The 23,793-nt window shown below is 41.0% G+C and overlaps 1 protein-coding gene across 2 annotated transcripts in view; it reads right to left on the bottom strand.

Moving 5' to 3' along the window:
- The window catches only part of DCLK1 (doublecortin like kinase 1), a 346,715-nt gene that overhangs the window by 164,675 nt on the left and 158,247 nt on the right, over positions 1-23,793 (bottom strand). For both annotated transcript variants that reach the window (XM_055245218.2, XM_055245219.2), the window contains exon 3: positions 12,524-12,623. In XM_055245218.2, coding sequence (XP_055101193.1) covers positions 12,524-12,623 — 100 coding nt within the window. The remainder of the gene's footprint in view (positions 1-12,523; positions 12,624-23,793) is intronic.

A 23,793-nucleotide genomic window follows, 5' to 3' on the forward strand; every position in this document is an offset into this window, starting at 1 on the left:
TGTCTGTCTGTGTGTGTGTTTGTGTATCCTATTGGTTCTGTTTCTGTTGAGAATCCTGATTAATACAGTGACCTTGGACAGTTTCTCAACTTCTCCTAACATGGCTTTCATTATTGTAAAGCAACACTGCAGAGGTTTCCTGATAATTAAACGTGATTATTATTCATAAGCTAGATGCATTTTTTAAAAAAATCCCAGAACACACAGCAGAATGAACAACAATGGTATAATAAAGAGCAAAGAGCTGGAAAAAGAACGAGAAATCAGTAACCGATTGAAACTGAGTAGATGGAGAAAGGCTTTACAAGGATGGTGATGTTTGACTTGAACCTCAAAGGACAAGATGGAGTTTGGTAGGTGAGGAAGGAGAAGAGGAAAAAGAGCATTCCACATGAATGAGACAATATGAGTAAAAGCAGATATTTCGAAAATAAATAGCTTTTGGGAGACCAACAAATAATACTGTGGTTGGAGGGCAGAGGAGGAATAAAGGGTGAGAACAGCTAGAAAGATATAACCCAGTCAGACTACAACTGCCCTAGAATAGCACGCCAAGGAGTCTGTAGGCAGTGGAGGGCTAGGTAAGTTAATTCAGGAGGATCAATTGGGTTCAAACATGGTGTGGAAAGATGAAAAACTGCAACTAGGATGGAAAGTTCAAGCATCTTCATGAGTCTAAGTGGGAGATGATGAGGAACTGACCTAAGATAATGGCAGTAGCATTGGAAAGGAGGGAGACAGATGGGCTATGGGGAGTAAAAGTGAGGGGTGAGTAAAAGACGACTCCATGTTTTGTAACCTTGGTGTTGAGAATGCTGATGCCATGAGCTCATCCAGGAAACACAGAACAAGAAAAGAAGCTGACCAGGTAGACGGTGAGTTCAGTTGTGGGATGTGTTGAATTTCAGGTGGCTGTGGAATAGTCATAGGGAAGTTCATAACAGAAAGTTGGAAATATGGTTCTGGAGCTCCTGAGAGGAGTCAGGTTAGAGATGCGTATCTCAAAGGAGGTATATTTAAAGATTAAGCATGTATTGTCAAACAACAACAAACTTGGATTTGCCCTCTGCCTTTAATACTAGCTGTGTGGCCTTGAACAAATTATTTATTATCTCCAAGCCTTAATTTCCTTAATTGTAAATTTGGGAAAATTATATGTACTTCAAAGGCTTTGCTTATTGCATACCATCTGGTTGCCATTTGTCACCATCACTGCCTACCAGAACCATCATTGCTGAAGCCATTAAAGTAGATGAACTTGGCTAGGAATACAGAGTAATTAAGTTTAAAAAAATGAGTGAATCTTAGGGAACAATTATTAAGGGATATATGACAGAAAAGCAAACCTGAAAGGAGCTTAAGATTATTCAAAGGGGGACAGGCAAAAGACCAAGACAGCAAGACACTACGAAGGGTCAAGGGGCAAGAATTTCAAGAAGGGAATCATCAAAAATGTCAAATGCCACTAAGAAGTCAAGAAGGATAAAGAAGAAAAGAAAAATATAGAACATTGAATATAGTGCTTTGAAGACTATCCTTGCTTAGTGGAACTACTACATATGTTAGGCATAGAAGCCAGTTGCAAATGTAATAGGATTGAAAATGAAAATTTCACCCAGACTCCAAGGAGATGTGTATCAGATACCAAAGTGAATTGTGAGACAGATCCTATTCCAGAAATTTCAAAGCAGATATAAACAGTTCTAGACCTTAGTCTTCTTACCCACTTTGAGGATATAAAAGGCTTAAGTTACTAGAGAGAAAGCAGATCTATGAGAAGGATTCTTTGAGATCCTTGCTGTGAATTCCATCATTCCAAAAGAGGGGCGATGCTCCCCTTCACCTCAATAGGGGTTTCACTGGAAGATCATAAGTGCTTGATCAGTGTCCTCTGTGGACAGAGGGAAATAATAGACTGGTATTTATGTGTTTACCTTTCACCCGAGAGCCTCTGGCAGAAAACTGAAGGAGGCTTGGTTGTACCGGATGGCCTGTTGTTGGAGGTAAAGGTTGCATGAGTGTTCTGATGGATTTGAGGGCACAAGTTGGCGTGGAACTAATTTACATTCTTCCCAAGAGGAGCATCTGAGGCCAATAGGGAGGGCTTTGGAAAACAGGGACTGAGAGAGACTCAGCCAGAGCTGGAAGAAACTGAATCAACCACATCAATAAAGAAGAGCAGAATGTTCCCAGTAAGAGTCCCTGAAGAACCCATTAAAACACCCAAAAGAAAAGTTGGCTTTTTTTTTTTTTTTTTTTGAGACAGAGTCTCACTCTGTTGCCCAGGTTGCCCAGGCTGGAATGCAGTGGTGCGATCTCCAATCACTGCAAGATCTGCCTCCCGGGTTCACGCCATTCTCCTGCCTCAGCCTTCCAAGTAGCTGGGACTACAGGTGCCCACCACCACGCCCGGCTATTTTTTTTTTTTTTTTTTTTGTATTTTTAGTAGAGACGGGGTTTCATCATGTTAAGCAGAATGGTCTCGATCTCCCAACCTCGTGATCTGCCCACCTCGGCCTCCCACAGTGCTGGGATCACAGGCGTGAGCCACCGTGCCCAGTCCCAAAAAGTTAGCTTTAAATCACAGTTCTTGGCCGAGAGGGTTTGAAGCCACTCTACAACAGAATAGTCAAGTAAGGACTTTCCACCTCTCCTTTCTCATCACTCTGCCCCACCCACCTCATCCCCATTCCAATCCCGGAGGGATCAAAACAGTGGGGAGGAGGGAGTGAGCAGGAGAGAAGTCATCAACCCTCCCCTTGTCCTGCAGAGTAGGGGACTCACCACATGCTACACTGGGCTCTAGCTAGGTGTGGAAATGGAACTCCAATTTTGAATGACTATCATGTAGGACTAGATATGATGATGGCAATTTTTATCTAGAAGAGTCCACAGACTTTTTTACTATCTTAAGAGGGACCAGAAAAATCTTGGGATTGCTGAGGTGCCATCCAGTGCCAAGAAAGGAACTTCCACCCTTACATAAACCTCAACGGATGGGGGAAGGCAGTTTTTTTAAAAAACTGATAAAACTCCATAATTCTTGTGTGTTCCATGTACCAGTTACCTGATGGTTGAAGAAGTGGAGGCCTCAAGGACAGTCATTATTTATTATTATTTTTTAGCAATTTGGCAGAGAAAGAAAGGCAATGTGGTTTGGTGAGATGACGGAGATGAGTGGAGGCTCTTTTAGGATAGGAGGAACCTGGGCCTGGCTGTGGGCTGAAAGAAAAGAGACTATAGATAGGGTAAAACAACAAATCCACAAAACAGTAGGAGCAGAACACTGACAAGGCAAGGTGACAAAGAGAAAGAGAAGACAAAGACAAGGGACTATCATTGCCTTTTAGAAAAGAAAGGAGACTTCATTTTTTGGAAAGTTGAGGAAAGCAGGAGAGAAGGTGAGGAAAGATATACGTCATTTTGGTCTGGAAGGAAAAGAAATAACAGAGTTTACAGTGAGTGACTTTGACCATAGGGAAGGGGTAGGAGGGAAGCTCCCCTTCGAATGAGGGCAGTGGGTGGTATTTGTTACTCTGGAGACCAGAACTAGGAGCACTATGTGCAAGCTGGGGAGACATTAATTTGGGCTCAATAACTTGTCAAAAATGAGCACCAGGCAGGGCGCAGTGGCTCACGCCTGTAATCCCAGCACTTTGGGAGGCCGAAGCGGGCGGATCACGAGGTCAGGAAATGGAGATCATCCTGGCTAACACAGTGAAATCCCGTCTCTACTAAAAATTCAAAAAATTAGCCGGGCATGATGGCACACGCCTGTAGTCCCAGCTACTCGGGAGGCTGAGGCAGGAGAATCGCTTGAACCCAGGAGGCAGAGGTTTCAGTGAGCCAAGATCGCGCCACTGCTCTCCAGCCTTGGTGACAGAGTGAGACTCTGTCTCAAAAACAAAAAGCACTAGTGGACAGTGGAATTGGCCATTTTCTAAATTTGCACCCCATCATCAACAAAGGGTTCCAGTTGGGGATGGAGGAGCAACTGTTGGATGCTGTGGAGAGGGTTTCTGCATCAAAGGGGAGGGGAAGCTGATGACCTCCAAGACCTTGTGTCCAGGATTCACATACAATGCTATGTTTTGTACGGTTTTCCACATCAAAAATTCATGTCACCGTTACTGAATACAATAAAAAGGAAGGCCTGTGAGGACCGCAAGAGAAAATGTAAAGAAAAGATTGCAGATGTTATACAATGCCTTGATTTTCTAAGTAGAAAATTATCTATTTGTAGCGAAGGAACTAGCTTGCGCTTAAGTTAGAGTCTGTCTCCAAGGTACAGTACTCTATATGTATCCATAGTTTGGCTGTTGATTAAATTGGAACAATCACTATGTTCTGGGACATTTCATATTTATGCAGGAGCTAAAAGGTAGCTATGATTGGGAAAGTCTCCAGAAACCCCTGTGGCCTTTCCACTGTTTGGTGGCAAATGGGAACTTGCTCACGAGAGCAAAGCACGTTAGCCAATGTGCCCTGTATTCGGAACACAAAACAGACAAAAGCTCCCAAACCCTCTATTTCAGACATCAGGCTGAATTCTACAAATCAATGCAATCGGGAATGATCATACCAGATTTTATATCCTTTTCTCATAAGACGATGAAGAGCCACAAAAATTTAGAATTATTCAACAAGATAGCTATATTAGTTTTTCAGTTGTTTGGCTTTTGTTTGTTTGTTTTTTGAGACAGAGTCTAGCTCTTTTGCCCAGGCAGGAGGGCAGGGGCGCAATCTCAGCTCACTGCAGCCTCGACCTCTGGGGCTCAAGCGATCCTCCCACCTCAGCCTGCCAAGTAGCTGGGACTACAGGTGCGCTCCACCATGCCCAGCTAATTTTTTATAGAGATGGGGTTTCACCATGTTGCCCAGGTTGGTCTTAAACTCCTGAGCTCAAGTGATCCACCTGCCTCAGCTCCCAAACTGTTGGGATCACAGGCATGAGCCACCATGCCTGGCCCTATACTGTTTCTTTAAAATAGAAACTGTATATTCCTAGAATTAACATCTATTAAAACGATAAAATATGCCAGCACCAACACATACCATCCATCTCAAAGAAATCTGCCCACAGATGCAATGTAAACTGGCCTTATAATCCAATTAAAATTTAGATTTACAAAGAGTTGTCTGTCTATTGTAAATCACTAGTCATTTTAGCACAGTATGTTTCCTAAGAGATAAAAGCCACTAGAATAATATGCAATATTTAATATTCTGGGTCAAAGTTCAGCATCTAAGATCCCCTGACATCTTTATACATAAACAATATTAAAAGTCAGTATGGACAGCCTGGCCAACATGGCAATATCCCATCTCTACTAAAAATATAAAAACTAGCCAGGCGTGGTGGCATGTGCCTGTAGTCCCAGCTACTCGGGAGGATGAGGCAGGAGAATTGCTTGAACCTGGAAGGTGGAGGTTGCAGTGAGCCGAGATCACGCACTCACTCCAGCCTGGGTGACACAGCAAGAGTCCGTCTCAAAAAAAAAAAAAAGTCAGTATGAAGGGTCACATCTGATTGAAGTGTTACTGTCTGCAGGTACTTGAGCTTAGCACACTGCCTAGTACATAGTAAGTTAGCTTATTGAATAAATGACTGCGTGAGTGAAAGAATGGATGGATTTTGTTAGCAGTAGCTCAAAAACTAGTTTGTGAGGAAGTGTGGTCTTTGTCCTGATTGTGAGCATCTTCCAGTGTTTCCATTAACCTTCTGGTTGCCTAGCATCACCAGCCTCAGGACAAAGCAGCAGGGCCATCAGGTCTCTTTAACCCAAATCAACATGGGCACAGAGAGAGGGAAGCATTTACCAAGGGCTGGGACTCCTGAACACTGTCATTTTAGAAGGCTGATGGGTTCTTCTACATGTGATTTAGTTTAATCTTCTAGAGATTCCCTCCAGAGAAGAGTGGATATCTTCAAAGGAGCCTTAATTTCCTCGCACCTCCACCACAGCAACAAAAGTTAAGAGTGGAAGAAAGCAGTAATAATCGCTTTCTGGTTCCAAAGAGCACCAAAAGCAGATCTTGATGTCATCTGCCTCCAATTAAGCCCCACAAATGAAGCTACATGGCTGAGTCCAGCTGCAATCCACTAGGAGGTATATTTTAGCTGAGGTGTCATTCCCCAGCATCGTTCACTGGGTAATAAGGAACACAGTTTCGAATGTGCTTTGACATTTATTGTCTCATTTGAGGTCCATTACAACTCAGGAAAAAAAATGTGTTTCAGGGAATAGGAAGCAGGCTTGGAGATGTAGAGACCACACAGAAAGTAGGACATAGAGCCTGGATGAGACTGTGTCTTCTCAGCACAATCCCACTATTCCAATAGTTTTCCTACTATTCTATTAGGTTGGTGCAAAAATAATCACCTTTTTTTGCCAGTACTTTTAATGGCAGAAGCCGTGATTACTTTTGCACCAACCTAACAGGTTCTAGCCCTATTTTCTTATCACCCGGAATTAGGGAAAGCGATCAGAACCCCATGGTGAATGGTGCCTGATACAGCTTCTGTCTTATTCGGGACATGAGTCCCAGGAAAATGGTTAGGATAGAATATTTCTAGAAATATTTACCAAGCAGATCTTGGGTACCCAACACCATGGTGATCCATAAGAGAAGCTGAGGAAACGTCCATTCTAGAATCACATACCCAGGAAGAACAACATTGGACTACAGGTGCGTCTGTCTGGTGCAGGGAGAAGCAGAACTTGTATTTCCTGGAGATCGGGCACTACCCATGCACACACGTGCATGGTCACACACACACGCGCACGGGCATAAACACACGCACACACACATGCACACACACGCTGTGTCTCAAAAGTCTTCCTGCAGTTTTGAGCTTTAATGACTTCAGAATTATAAACACTACAAACATAAAAAATCTGAAAGCTTATTTACATTTCTTCTTCAGTTACTTAGTTTTATGAATATTAAATAATACATTTTTTAATTTCAATGTTTTGTTTCAGTTCACATTTACCATCTTCAATCAGAGGGCAAAAACATTTTACAGTATAGAATATGATACCCCAACAATTCACACACAAATGACCCATATCACATAACATCTCATACTAAGCCTACAGTCATGTAAAAGTAAATTTCACACGCGCTGCTGTGAAAACGACATTGTAAGTAAGCTTGCAAGGCTGGCTTTTTTCTTTCTTTCTTTCACACCCTAGAGCTCTTCTTCTTTTTGTTTATATGAATTAAATTTTATCTTGTTAGATACAATCCACCCTGTTAGAACCTTTTCGGATCCTCATTCTACCTTTGACCACATCAGCTCTCCTCCCTGATGGTTCGAATCCATACAGCTTTAATGTTCTCTAAAGGACACTTTTTTTGTTTTGTTTTTTTTGAGACGGAGTCTTGCTCTGTTGCCTAGGCTGGAGTGCAGTGGTGTGATCTCGGCTCACTGCAACCTCCGCCTCCCGGGTTCAAGTGATTCTCCTGCCTCAGCCTCCGGAGTAGCTGGGACTACAGGTGCGTGCCACCACACCCAGCTAATTTTTTTTGTATTTTTAGTAGAGATGGGTTTCACCGTGTTAGCCAGGATGGTCTTGATCTCCTGACTTTGTGATTCTCCTGACCTCGTGATCCACCCGCCTTGGCCTCCCAAAGTGCTGGGATTGCAGGCATGAGCCACTGCGCCTGGCCTCAAAAGGACACTTCTAACCATGCTAAACCATATCAAGTCCAAAGCAGAACCTTGTGGTGTGAAACCTGTTCACTCTTAGCAAACAAACACAATCCCTTCCTTCAGGGGCCTGATGGGACAATCCTAACAAGAGATCTCCTCTGGCACATTTGACATCAGCCTATAAATCAGTACCTTTTGGACAGAGAAGATAAATCAATTAAAAATACAACCACCTATACCATTTACTATATATTTTCATTTTAGTCCAACGGATATCAACAGGGGCTCTGTCAAATGCACTATTGAAATCCTCACACTGTCTGACAGCATTCCTCTGATTCTTGAGGTGAGAAACCCTAACTGTGAAGGGTCAGATGAAGGGCAGCCACAGCTCTGTTGTTGATGTATTCTACTAACAAATATAATGCTATAACAGTAAGTATCTAAGGACAGATCCAAACAAATAAATAAACATTAGTTTACTTGTAATCCAAGTTCAAATAAAATTTGAACAGCTCCCACCAATGTCTTTTTTAGGTTGAACTTTGTCCCCCAAAAAGATATGTTCCAGTCGGAATCCTGGTACCTTTGAATGAATCTTATTTGGAAATAGAGTCTTTGTAGATATTACCAAGCTAAGATGAGGTCATAATGAATGTGAGTGGGTCCTAATCCAATAACTGGTGTCCTTATGAGAAGAGGGAAATTCTACTGAAATGCAGGGGAGAAGGTTACATGAAGATGGAGGTGGAGATTGGAGTGATGATGCTGCCACAAGCCAAGGATTGCTGGCAGCCATCAGAAACTTGGAAGAGATGAGGAAGCATTCTTCCCTAGAGCCTTCAGAGGGAGCACAGCCCTGCCAGTACCTTGATTTTGGACTTCCTGCCTTCAGAACTGTGAGCCAACACATTTCTGTTGTTTTAAGTCACCCAGTTTGTGGTACTTTGTTATAGCAGCCCTAGGAAATTAATTCAGCATCTAAGCAAAACAATAGACATTGAAGGTAATGCCTATTAACATCAGAATCAAGAGCACTTAGGAACTAGTTGATAAAACAAACAAAAAAAAACAGAAAAATCTGAGAAAAGCTGAAAGAGAGGATGACAGGTATCTGGACGCCCGAGCAGGCAGCAGGCTTGGCCAAGGTGAGGCTCCGGATGGCAGTGGAATGAATGGGTGGAGGAACTAGCCAAGCAGAGTGGGGGTACTGGCTTTGAGACCGGCAGGTTGGACAAGAATTGATATCCAGCGTCAGGCTCATCCCCGAGGAGTTCACTGTCCCTCCCAAGCGTGGGGTGATCCTTTCTCAACAAAACCCTATCACTTAAATGGCAACGGATCGCAAATTCGTCTATTTGTCATCAACATAGAAGCAAAACCATGTTGAGCTTCCTGTCTCAATATGACATTTTCCCTGCCTCTGTTTCATCATTCTAAATTAGACAGCAAGGGAAGGATCTGCTGGCCTCTCTGCTTGTCTCTATCTATAGTGCTCTAGCCACCATCTCCAAGGTGCTAAGATTCTACTGATTGATGACGATATCGCTAAAATGGTTACATTCTGAACCAGAACAAGGAAAGTGTTATTTTCCGAATGTGCAAACTTAGGGGAGGAAGGAGTCTCCCTGGCAGTTTCCTATATTAATCTGGCTCCAGTGTGGCCCCATGAAATGCTCATCTACAATGGCAAATCTCCTCCCAGGATGGGCCTTAAGAGACATCCTTAGGAGATTTCCTAGCAGTAATCAGAGGGATGTATTATTGCTAAATCCTGAACTCACTGGGAGCCAGGTTAATTTGGAAAGTTAAAAGTGCCGCCTTGAGGCAAAAGGCCACTTCTTGGCGCTTTAAATGAAGCACAGCCCTGCGCAGGGCAAGAGTAGTAATTCTGAAGATGTCTGTACCCACCGCTGACACCCCTTTAAGGAAGCTACTATGGAAAAGGCCAAATGAAGCATCGATGTGCAAATACCATTTAGGAAGTACAGATAAGCTGGGCTAAATCATGCTCGGAGCACTTAAAAAAAGATTCAAATGTTAATACATTAGCACTAGAACATGCTGTACAAGCAACAGGAAAATTGCAGTTGTCAATGTGTGAATTTAGTCTCGGGGTAAGTTCATCCAAAGAAGTAAAATCTCAATTTAGATCGTTTTTCTATTTGAGCCCCTTTCCTTCCATATCCATGTGTTTCTTTTGGAATGGGGGAGGACATCGTTACTCAGCAAATGTATTTCACACCAAGAAAGGGTTAGGGTATTATTCATCCGGGGAAGGGATGTGAAGTTCTCAGCTAAGTAGTTTGAAGTGGTCCTTCACAAGGTCAAACCACAAAAGATGGAGAAGGTGTCCTGGGGGGTGTGTGTGTGTGTTTGCATATGAGTCCTTGTGTGCATATCTCTGTATATAATCTGTGTGCATTCTTATTTATTTATTTATTTATTTAATTTATTTATTTGAGACAGAGTTTTGCTCTTGTTACCCAGGCTGGAGTGCAATGGTGTGATCTCGGTTCACCGCAACCTCCACCTCCCAGGCTCAAGCCATTCTCCTACCTAAGTCTCCTGAGTAGCTGGGATTACAGGCATGCGCCACCATGCCTGGCTAATTTTGTATTTTTAGTAGAGATGGGGTTTTTCCATGTTGGTCAGGCTGGTCTCGAACTCCCAACCTCAGGTGATCTGCCGGCCTCGGCTTCCCAGAGTCCTGGGTTTACAGGCATGAGCCACCACGCCCAGCCTGTGGGCACTGAGAAATAATTCTAAGGGGGAAATAGCAAGAGGAAAGGGGCAGTGCACCTACTCTATTATGGAATTTCTGGCATTTTCCTGCTGTACTTCTCAGAAAGTCTACCTGCTGGTCATAGCAGGTGCATGGGAGTAGCTGCGGCATCCTGGGAGGAGAGCGCATTGGCTGTTGCAGAGGCGAAGCCCAGCTGTGTGAGCTCACCCAGCCCGGCCGCAGGGAGAAGGGGCCCCAAGTCCATCTGGGGCCTAGAGACCCCAGAGTTTGGAAGCTGTGGCCAACTCTGCTTGCTGGTTTGAAAAAGAGATGTATTCCAGGTCGAGTTTGACAGGCTGTTTTCTATATCAAAGCAACAAACAGACTTTCATTTCAGAACGCATCTGGTCTCCCAAACCATTCTATCACAAGCAGCTATTTTCTTTAAATGGAAAGTCAGGGCAGCTTATTTTTCTCAAAACCGTGCTGTCAACTCTTCTGTCTGACTCTTGACTTTCACCTGTTCTACACAATGGCAAAGCTGTTCTTAAAATGGTGGTGTGGGGGAGACCTTCCCTGAGGACATTATACTTGTGATATATTTACAGAAATCTCTGCCTCAAAGGGCACGTAGATCAGAAATAAAGATGGAATGTATTTGAGTCAACTTATTTAGAGAAAAAGGGAGGCCAAACCACTCGTCTAGTTATGGTCCTTGAACCAAAATAAATCTCTTCAGATGACACATCTATTTACCTTCTTATTGGGCATTTGAAGTTTTCATGAGAAAGGGGCAATTTTAAAAATTCTTATCCCTCCCTATACACCCCAAGTCATTTTTTGGGGGGACAGGGTCTTGCTCTATCGCCCAGGCCAGGTACAGTGGCACAATTAGGGCTCACTACACCCTTGACTTCCCCGGGCTTAGATGATCCGTCCACCTCAGCCTCCCGAACAGCTAGGACTGCAGGCGTGCACCACCATGCCCAGCTGATTTTTGTAGAGACAGGGTTTCGCCATGTTGCCCAGGCTAGTCTCAAACTCCTAAGCTCAAATGGTCTGCCCACCTTGGCCTCCCAAAGTGCTGGGGTTACAGGTGTGAGCCACCATGCCCATCCTCTAAGTCATTTTTAAATGAAAGAATTGTAGTTCCTAAGTGCATACAACTGATAATATGTATATATGCATATAATATAGATGCTATGCATTAACACACATCTGTAGTGTTGGAGTGAGACCACTACATCACATCACTTTTCCCATTATTGTTAGTGCTCAAGTGTTGCTCAGCCATTATTTCAAAAGCTCATTGATTTGTTTTTCTGCATTCATCTAAGCAAAAAATTCATTATCATTTCAAAAAGCATTTCCAACTATGCAGAATTTGAGTTGTCAGTAAATATGCAATACTCCCCTAATTAAATTACAGTAATATTATCAAAGAAGGGCTACAGTAATCTTTGTTTGGTACAATAATCTTACCTGTGATAGTGCTAAGATTCTCAGATGATTAATAGTATCAAAAATATCATTCTTAAAGTCACAACATTTCATATTCATTTCCTAAGACATGTATTTCCCTCTTTATAACCATCCCCTCTTCATCAATTACAGAACAGCACATTTAGTTTGTTAATGGAAGGAAGCTAACTTCTCTTTTCTGATATCTCACAGATGCTAATGACACATGAATTCTACAGTATTTAAAGGAAAAAGGGAAAGCAAACCACTTGCCTGGTTAAGAATTAAAGGAAGCCACCTGAAAGCTGAGGCTAGAAACATCCTAAATAATTTTATGATGACAAATCCCTCAGCTAAAAATTGTGAAAAAAAATAATTAAAAACGTAGAATTCCACACCATCATTTTCTACATAACATCAATTTAATTACTAAGCAGTTATAAATTAGACATTAGTTACTTATTCTTCTAAATGATTTAACTTTTCCAATTCTCATTTCATCTGTTTTCCATATTTAAAAAAAATCAAAGAAATTCAAGATATGGAAAAGACACGCTGGGTGAGGATCTGAAACTGATTTGGTAGCTTTGGAGTTGACATAATCTTGGCCTGGTGCAGCTCATTTTCGAAAGCTGCCTCAAATTTCCCCTGGTTTTGAACTTTTTTTTTTTCCTTACCACTTTCATCTAGCAAGAAATCATCCTGGTAACGGAACTTCTCCGGTCCACATGCAATAAAAATGTCATCATCACCAAAAAAGTCCTGAAGGCACATCACCTACAAGAGAAAAGCATGGCACTCAGCGAGGGTGGTACAACAGCAATTACAACAATGCAATCCCACGAGCAGACATCTGCATAAAGCCCCGTCCCACCTAATGGAAACAGGGCAGCTTCCACAGAGGAATTTCAAAAGAGGGGTTTGAGCATCTGTTACTAGTAAGAAACATGTTCCATTTCAGTTCTGCAGGAAAACAGGATAAGGAAAATAGAACCAGTAACTGTCACATTTATTACTTGATATATCAACAGGCTCTGAGGTAAGAGCCCTTTGTTTCCATAATGGAGTGGGTGCAGCGCCCCTTTCCTCTTCAGAATGTAATACTCTTTGATAGCAACACAAGTCAGCATATGGTTTTAACAACAAATATGTTTAGTAATTGATGCCGTCATATACACATGATAATCACTGAAGAAAAATATTTCTCTCATGATATGAACATCACTTCCTTTAAACCCATTCTACCTCTAGCTGAAAGAAAAATGAAACTCTTTTAAAAATAATAATAAATAAATTAAGCTATTGCTTAGGCTTAGAGAGATTACGGTAAGTGTATGCCTACCACCCAAGCTCTGCCAAACTCTAAAACTCCCAGGCCACCCAACTTCTTCTTGTCACGCAAAAGGCAAGTTTTAAGGCAACCTTTTGATATTTACTCAACTTACTCTCCAATGAGAACTTTAAGAAACCTAAATGTCATTTTTGCAAGTAAATGTGATCAAAATGAATAATTTTCAAGCATCTTGCTCTCTGTCTTTGGATAGACTATGTAATATTTTGTTGACATTATGTGTAATACCAACACTAGGAACACTGCTGATTTCTAACTATTTTCAATTTCCTTTGACCACTTGGACGAATCATAAGACGGCCAGTTGCAGGCACCCAATCAGAGCTGTATGAAATAGATGTTGTAATAGCATTTTCCCCTGGGTATTTGAGGACCAGAGACAAGCCTCTCTGGAGTGCTCGATTGTTTGGCCCTGTGTTTATAATGCCCTCCTCTCTGACTTGTCTGCAGTTTCCTCTGTGGGCACCTCTGGAGTTCTGCCTTTTTGTCAGTCCCTGGGAATGCTACTCTGACACATCACATGTGCTGTAAGACATAGAATAGTAAGTTGAGAGAATGCAGCATTATTTAGAGTCCCCAAATGCAACGATGTGTGGGCTTTAGACTGTCTTTCCAAATAATGTCTCATTTCTAAATAATCACTTGGCTGAAGTTTTTAAAATGGAATTTCTATAACAGTTTGATAATCAACATTAAGCACGAATGAGGTATTATCCATGGGTGTCAGTGTTTAGTCTGCCCATGAAAGCTTAAAAACACAGGGGATTTAAGAGGGACGCTGTAATCACTGAGGAAGATAAACTGAAGGGCTTCAAGAGTGATGTCAGAAGCTCTGATATTCTACTTGGTTTAAAAGCAGACCGTTTGAATTCAGAACCCACCCTCCATTTCACTCCTATCTCTCTGACTCCAACCCAATCCTGTTCATCTTTACCTTCATGACACCACAGCTTCTTCTAGCATCATCTCAATCAATCCCCTATGGCCATTTTCATTTTACATTTCATTTACAGAAAGTATTTACTGAATGCCTACCATGTTCCAATCAGCATCTGGCAGAAATGAAGAAGTCATGATCTCCACACAAATGTGAACAATTAACCCAAAAGAGCAGTATCTCCTAAAGTGTGGATGATTAATACGTTTTGTGCAAAAGAGAGTTCTAAAGCCAAACAGATTTGGAAAATATTTGTTTCCAAATTCTCAAAACACTTAATGTTCTAATGTACACCATGATGTCAAAGAAGACATAGAAAAATCCAATATTTCCCAAACTTATTTGATTCCAGAACTTTTTTCTCACACAGCATCATGCAGACAGATACTGTTCCTCAGAGTTCCCTTTGGAAGTGGGCTGACAGCCTTAGGTGAAAAGATCTCTGGGAGCACAGGAAAGACAGAACAGTTACCCACTATGCTCCTAGGTGGCCATGCTTCTGCAGCTGAGAAATATTTCACTGCCAACTAATTTACTCACTCAAACATTTGTGATGGGCCTACTCTACATCAAACATTCTGATGATGTATCTCCGATAGATGAAAAATATTGTTTTTTAAAGGAAACACATTCCCACTCCCACCATTTGCATTTGAGAACATCTGATTGCTAACCACATCCTACTCATCAGTGTGTGCATGTTTCACGCCACTTCTATGTGGACAAATAACCATCATCAAAACTACAACAGGTTTTAAGCGGGTTGCTAGCCAATGCTCTTCCATCAGTTTACTGATGACCATTCTCCAAGTCTGAGACTCAAAGAACAAACAATGACCCATCTTGCGCAATTTTGTTTTTTTTGGCAAGCAGGAAATGAAACGTGATGAAATTTTGATGTTCTTTCCAACACTGAGACTCCAAGATTATAAAAGGAATGCAATGATTGTTAGAGAAAAGTAACTGTCATCACCCAGCACATAAAGGCAGGGGCAAGTCACCTCAGTGCCAAGCAACATGCATTCATTTACCTATCACTTTTCAGTGACTGAAATGAGAGAATTTGTTGCACTAACAGAAACTCCGATGTTTTCTGTGCTTTCTGTTCGACATCATGTAACCACTTTCCTGCTCACAACTTCCCATTGGAAAAGGTAGGTATGGCCAGCAGATCAAATTCAACTTTATAAAACAGCTCCTTGTTAGAAGTCTTCTTAAAGAGTTGATGGCAAAGGAGACTTAAACACAAGGTTATAATAAAGATGAATTTAGGATAATCCGTGCACTTCAATGCACTTCAATTATCCATGCACTTATGCACTATCACTGATACAGAGGTAGCTGTAATGTATTCCAACTAACAAGAAAGAATAACAGAGGGTGATTTATAACCCTCTTCTCTAGACAAATGTACACTGAGAATTTTCCTTGAGGCATTACTGTACATTCTGATATTAAGGAATTATAAAAAGGTGGAGGATTTGAAAACCAGTGTTTCGCACAATAATCTGATTTTATTTATCTATGCAGTGTTACTCCTTTTGAAGGCTGGTGTCCTAAAGATTCAATGTAGTTACCAGTTTTTTTAAAAATTCATTTTATGGATGAAAAACATGCTTCTTGTTACAAAGGGATAGTGACAATTAGCCTCTCTGCCAGGAATTCGTTGCTCAGTAGGTGTCAGATGTTGGAAGCATTCATCATGATTAGATACAGGGCAGATGTAAAGGCAGAAGTATCAAGTTTGAGAAAAGAGAGATGTCCAACCTTTGGAGAAGCACCTTTCCAAGCTTTTCCGTTCCACCTCCACGCTCCTGTACCTCCTGTACCTCCTAGGAGAGTCGATGTTGTCAGAGCCTGCTCTTCTCTGTGGTTTCACCATGGTCAGAGATCCTGCCCCTGCAATAACTTTCAAACCCAGGCCTTTCTCCCACCCTCCTCTCCTTTACTCCCAGCACCATGTCAGTCCAGGGCTCATCCTCCTGCCTGTGGACCCTGGCATTTTACTCTAATGGATTTTCTCAGCCCTACCTCCTTTCTGTCTAATCCATTCTGTTTAATTCTGTCAGTCTACTCTCCCTTCGCAAATTTTCAATCTCTCTCTCCATGGCTCAGAAAGCCATCCATGGCTCACTATCCTCAAGTTAAAGTTCATCTTTCTGAGCTTGGCATTCCAGATGCCTCAAAATCTGACCCCAACCTACCTTTCAAGCTTCCAGTTTTTTTAGTTGTGACATGGTGCCTGATACTTAAATAAGCATTTGTTGGATGGATGGACGATGGATGGATTAATGGATGGACGATGGATGGATTAATGGATGGATGGATGGATGGATGGACGGATGGACGGACGGATGGATGGATGGATGGATGGAAGAACTATGTCCTAACCTGAAACATGTTTCAATTTATCTGCTTTACCTGTTTTTCTGGAAAAAGGGCTTGTTCTTTCCTACCTATGTGTTTGTTTGTTTGTTTGTTTTTCTATCTAGTATCCTTTCTTACTCTTTGCCTGTTCAAATCCCTCCTATGGCCCATAGCTCAGTTGCAGATTCAAGCCCTACCTTCTCTATCCACTCTAATCCAAAGTGACTCATCCCTGCTCTGAACCTCTATCCATTGATCAATACGTGTTTACTGAGTGCCCATTATTTGCCAGTCACTGGGCTAGATCTTGAGAATATGGCTGCCCTTATCCATCACCTCTTCTTTTCTAGTATATGTTTACAGACTTATGATCCAAATAATTCCTGTTGCAAATCAGTAATTCAGCAGAGAGTGACTTACATTACCTTCTAGTGGTTTTGTCAAAGGCTGGAGACAGGTGATATCACTCCAGCCCTTGCTCTGCCACCATCACTGACTTGCACAAATCAGGAAACCTCCATCAGCTATCTTGAAATGAGTCCTGTTTCTGTAGATCCTAACTTCAGTCAGAGCAAAGGCAGTGTCTCCCGTTAGGTGCCATTTCTTTTGGCACCATGGAGATATCTGCTTAGGCTGTTCCCTAAGAGCACAGCACTATCAACAGAGCCCAGCTTCTGAGTTAACCCAGCTCTTCCACTTGGATGTTAATCTCTTTGTGTCTCAGTTTATCATATCAGTTATTTCAGGATGAGTTAAGACGATGAATCCAAAGAGAATAAGTCCTCAATAAAGTTCAGCTATTTTTATTAGCCCAAATATATTTGTACTTCTAAATAAGTATAAATCGAGTGCATACGTAATATAAATGAAGAAAATGTTTAAAAAAGCAAACACACAGTATGTACCTCCTAAGTTTTATACCAACATGCTTCTTTTCTAAGTTGATTTGAAGAAAATGTGGCAAATGCGTGCCTCTTCTTGCTTTGGGAATAAGGATTCTATCAGTATCATTATTTTGATGAAAGGCACACTTTGAATTAGCATCAGAGAATGGGTGGAAAGCTGGTAGAAGTTGCTAACACAAAGGTGGGACAGGGTTTATACCACTGATTTCCATCAGCCTTCCACAGAATGATGCTGCGAAAAGTCATTTGTAAGCATATTCACCTGATATAACAAATGTGCCAGGGACCACTGTCTTAACTCAGGGCCTCTTGAGATCTGTCACTAACTTCTAGTTTCGTGACAACCAGAGATTTTTATTCCTCTGAGAAGACTGCTCTCTGTTGAAATATCCTCCACAGCAAAAGATAATGTATGTGTAATATATGCAATTTATAAGCCAGGTAATCTGTTTATAGTACATGACACTTAATATTCTGTTGACTAATTTTCAGTTTTTACTTAGTGCTTTGGTTATTATATGGAAATCTAACTCCAACGTTGAATTTTTTTTAACTCCAAAGAAAAACAGTCAATTTATTGCATGAGAGTTTATGTGATGGTGCTTAGCATTATGCCATACCCACAGTACCTCAAAAAACATGGGTGATTATAATTACCAGATATGCTGGGAAAAGTCCTTGAACGAGGGTCAGGATACCTGGGCTCTGAGCCCATATTGCCTATAACTGTTGCATGAACTTGGATGAGTGACTTAAACTCTCTTGCTTATCAGTTACTGTATTGGTTGTAATATGCTTTACCACAGTAATTATATGATAAAGATAAAATAAATATGAAAATACTCTTTTTGGTGTAATGTACCAACAGGAATAGTTCTGTATACATTACTACATTTCATCTTCAATATACATGATAACACTGAATCCTTTCAACTCTGAAGGAGACAAACTCTATTTGACAATAATTTATTGGTATCAGTATCCCCATTTTACAGATGAAAAAAACCAGCCAGGTTAAACAGAATATCAGTAGGAATTTGAATGCAGGTCACTTAGAACTCAAATGCAGGCTGTTAACTACCAAGCTGTAGGAAAATGAGTCTATCATGCACCCTCACATTTGCATATTATAAATTTCAGCTGATAAAATCATTATGATCAATAGTTACCACATATATTGTACATTAATAGTATATAATAAAAACGGTGTCTAATAAACCCCCGTTTTTAAAAGAAGGAAGTTTGAATTATTCCTTTGGCTCAAGGAAGACATATTCCTTTTTCTGACTCTCTTTATGTGAAATCTGAATTCATATCTTTTCCATTAACTTGTCATTACGCACAGTCGTCCCAAGAGACTAAGCTGCTTACGAGGAAACAAAATGCTACAGACAAATATGGACTTCCTCTCCTCTGAGCTTCCGGCCTGTGTTGCTCTGCAACGGCAGAGATTCAAACAAAGGCAATAAAAGCATCTGCTATTTACACATTTCCAAAGCAGGACCGTGGAATCCATTCCCCTTCGTTGGAATAAGATCTCCATGGTGACGCTGACTTCAGGGAGCTGGGCCAGTTTCTCAGCAGGGCCTAGGCAATGATATTTTCTTTACAAGAGCTCCCTCTTCAAACCAAACAGGGGATATCTCTGCAGCCCTGGATGCATTTGAAGCCACAGAAGTCATTGTGTCTTTATTAGGTGTTTTCCATTGTTATCAGAGACACCAAAATATTTTGCTATCACCCATTTAAATAATATATTTTAAGCAAGAGAATAAACCATCACAGAAGTAAAAACGAATAAATTCATTCCATCTATTGGAATTATCGAGTATGGCACATTCTTTCTGTTTTAACTTTCTTTTTCTTTAAAATATTTCATTTGTAATTTCTTAAACTTCTTAATACCAGTTAAAGATGGCAGGTTTAAACGTTCTGTAGCTAACATTTTAATGAGATGCTCTTTACCAAAAAGGAATGCTTACACTGTTTTTTTTTTTTTTTTTTAATCTAGTTACCTATGTATCTAAGGTGCCAAGTCAACAACCTTCCTCTTTCTGCACAATTCGTAATGTGACCATTATAATTAGCTTTCAGTTAAAACTTGGCACATGTGGGACTCCTCGTCCTGCCAAAACTGAACTGAGAGGAGGTTCCTCTTCCAATTTCATTCCATACTTGGCTTCTTCTCTCCATTCTTAGCAATGAGCATTTTTATGCCACATGATATTATAAGTCAACCACTGTGAATTTTCCTGTCCTATAAACATGTAATTCCATATGTTTCTGGTTCCAAAATATGTTCACAATCAGTTTTATAGCCAAATATTAGAAGTGTATTATGTTATTGTCATAAAACGCATTCTCCATCCCTTCTTTACATTTTTGTTTTCACTCTGATGGTAAATTTATGCAAGTGATAATTTATTTTACTCTAGTTCTTATGGCTAGAAGCTTCTAATAAAAAATTCTTTAAAGAAACTCTGGATCTTGGCTAGAGGAAAATATGTGAATAAAAAATAAATTAGTTAAGTAGTAATAATTAACAGAAAGAAGAAAATAAAGATCCTCAAAGTACTCTTTACAAGTTTAAAACATGAAGCTCTAAGACTTTTTTTTAAAAAAAATGGATAATACTGTTGAAATTCAGAATAGGCTAGGAGATAACACTCAAACTAACAGGCTGATGCTTAAAGAAATAGAATAAGGAAAAGTTCTCCTTTGAAATGGTAGCAATTTGACTCGCTAGGTCAATCAGAAAAAGTCAGTTATGGAATTGAAAGTGTATTCCTTCCTTGGATGTGTTCTCAGCTGCTGTAGTTGACATGGACATCAGCTATTGCAGGCTGCTGTTGCACATACCCTCTGACCCAGGAATGCACCCTTTATGCATGGATCACCATCTTTCATGGACTCAGACACACCTAAGCAGACTGCAACCTATTCTAAATGATTCATCTTTTATTATCTATCTTGTTGTTTTTTAATGCTAACATTTCATTCTCTTTTTAAAAATGTGTCTCTTAGTCCATTCAGGCTGCTATAACAAAAATATCCTAGACTGGGTGGCTTGTAAATAGCAGGCATTTGTGTCTCACAGCCTGGAGGCTGGAAGTTCAAGATCGAGGCACCAGATGATTTGGTGTCTGGTGAGGGGCTGCTTTCTCACTTTACCCTCACGAGGTGGAAGGGACAAGGGACTTCTCTGGGGCCTCTAATAAGAGCCCTGACTCTATTCATGAGGATGATGCCCTTGTGACCTAATGGCCTAATCACCTCCCAAAGGCCCGCCTCCTAATACTATCGCCTTGGAGGTTAGGATGTCAACACAGGAATTTGGGGGGATACAAACGTTCAGACTAGAGCAAAGTGTAAAACGACACCCTAGTAACAAATACTGACCAGGTGCCTTGGCTTGGCCACCTAATAAATGTGTGACTTTGGACAGCTATTTAACATCTTCAAGCCTCAGTTTCCTCATATGTAAAATGGAGCTACCAATGCTTACCCTGTAGGGTTTCACGCAGGTTTGATGAGATAATGTATGTAATCAGTACCATGCCTGGCTTACAGAGAACACCAGGGGTGAGCAGCTACTGCTGTCAGTGCTGATATTAGTAAGGCATAGTAGGTAGGTCTCTGAGTGATCATCTGTCTGAGTGATTTGGGGCTATTATTTAAGAATAGAATACTAAACTTAAATATCTGGAAAAGAGAGGTATGAAGAATAGAGTTTACTCAGAAGGTTTCCAATCCTGGTCTTTTGCCAAGTTAATACCACATCAGTCCTGTTCCTCTGGTTTCTCTCATTAAGACATCCTTTACTGTTGTCTACCTCCTTTATAGAATAGCTCACCTACTTGCCCCTCTTTCGCTTAAGGAATTAAAGGATAGTCCAAGAAAACAAAAACTGTGACACAGTAGTTTCTTTGGAGAGGGTACAAATAAACTCTGGTCTGAACCCAGAAGCTAACCTAAATCAATTACCTTAAGATGAGTGTTCAAGATTAAGGGTGGCCAAGCCCAGGAAATTGGCTTATCTGAACTGTCCGAACTCATTATTTTCAAGGATAGGAAAAGATCAAATTTATATTCTATTGCTGAGAGGATCTCCCAAAAGATTTATGCAAGTAGGTAGTTAAGATTGTGGCATGGTTTCTAATTAGGCAGAAACAGCTTACTGTGATAATTGGAAAAAGAAATAAAACTATTAAGAGAAACATGAAGCCACATAATACAGAATCTTTTGGAGATCCTTAAGGGGTAAAATGTGGCACTGAACATATGGCTGGTTCTCTGCTTAATGCCTGGGGAGTGATATTGGACATAACGCTATCTTCAAGTCATTCTGAGAAACACTTCAAGTTCTCATCACCAAGGCCAAGAAGTGTTCACAGCAGGAGTCATAAACACAGGACCAACCAGGGATAGGCAGGGAATATGGATGAGCAAAGGCTGGGCAAAACAAAACACCATCAGTGGCAAACTGGATCATAAATGCCCTGTCCTCAGGTACTCTGCTCCCACATTACTTTCTCTGAAAAATTTTAATAGGAAGAATTGTTGTAAATTTAACATCTCCAATTAAAAAATAAAATCTGTGGCATACAAAATGCTCCTCTGGCCTTTTGTATGGGTTCAGTCCATTCAGTCCATTCAAAAGCATTGAAGAACAAAGCATTGAAGAACACAGAAATGATGCTCTGAGATTCTCCTACTAAGTGTTTATAAGCCTACAAAACACCATTAATAGAATAGGTTTGGGGCAAAATAAACTTGGAGCAAAGGGAAAGAGTCAGTGATCAGCCAGTGTAAGGTGCTTTACAGGAGTCTTGGCATGCAGACAAAGTTACAAAAGTCAGGCTTCAAACCCAGAGAACCAAACCCAACCCACAAAATCTGTGTCAGGCAACATCCTCAGATAGAGTCAGGACTTAAACATGTGTTTAAAGCAACTCATTGTTCTCTTATAATTTTGTTGACTCTTACTCAACATGCACACAAATGCGTTCTGGTGCTATGACTTTCCCTCTTGATGTTTTTTAGAAGGAGCTTGGGATGAGTGCTAAGACTTACGATGTGTGAGGCCCTAAGAGAGACTTGACACATGATGTTACATTGATTTCTCACAAGGACTCTTTGGTAAAATCAGATTTTTAAAAACTTTTGCAAGAAAATTATAAGTATCAAAAGTATTGGCATATATTTGAGAGCTAAAAACATAAAGATAAATCACATTGCCTGGTATGTTCTTGTGCACTGGCTTGCTGCCTGAGATTGTGTAAAATAATATTCCCAAAGCCATGGAAGTATGCTTTTGCCAGGAACATTTGTAAAGGTCACTTGACGTTAAAGTATGGAGTGTGTTGCTTTAAATATTTTTATTTCTAGTTTGAATCTACTTCTCTGCATATATAACTTGAGATTAAAAGGCATTTTTTATACAGTGAAAATTAGTCTTCTTAAGTAAATGATGTTTTTCAAACAACAACAATTCCATAAAGCTGACATTTCCAAAATGATTATCAGCATCACCACCACCACTGCTATAACCATCACCACTACCACTACCACCACTACCACTGCTACAACCATTACCACCATCACTGCTATAACCACCTCCACCACCAGCATTATCACCATCACCACCATCACCATCACCATCACACACCACAACTACCGCCACCGCCATCACCATCACCACTATAACCACTAGCACCACCACCACTACTATAACCATCACCACCGCTATAACCACCATCACCACCACCACTACCACTACTGTAACCATCACCATCACTGCTATAACCACCACCACCACCACTATAATCATCACCACCATCACCACTATAACCACCACTACCACCACCACCACTGTTATAACCATCACCACCACCACCACTATAACCACCATCATCATCACCACCACCACTACCACTACTATAACCATCACCACCATCACTGCTATAACCACCACCGCCACCACCACTATAATCATCACCACCATCACCACTATAACCACCACTACCACCACCACCATTATAACCATCACCACCACCACTATAACCACCATCATCACCACCACCACCACTACCACTACTGTAACCATCACCACCATCACTGCTATAACCACCACCACCACCACCACTATAATCATCACCACCACTACCACTACTATAACCATCACCACCATCACTGCTATAACCACCACCACCACCACTATAATCATCACCACCATCACCACTATAACCACCACTACCACCACCACCATTATAACCATCACCACCACCACTATAACCACCATCATCATCACCACCACCACTACCACTACTGTAACCATCACCACCATCACTGCTATAACCACCACCACCACTATAATCATCACCACTA

Source organism: Symphalangus syndactylus, chromosome 15 (genome assembly GCF_028878055.3).
Source record: "Symphalangus syndactylus isolate Jambi chromosome 15, NHGRI_mSymSyn1-v2.1_pri, whole genome shotgun sequence".
NCBI lineage: Eukaryota > Metazoa > Chordata > Mammalia > Primates > Hylobatidae > Symphalangus > Symphalangus syndactylus.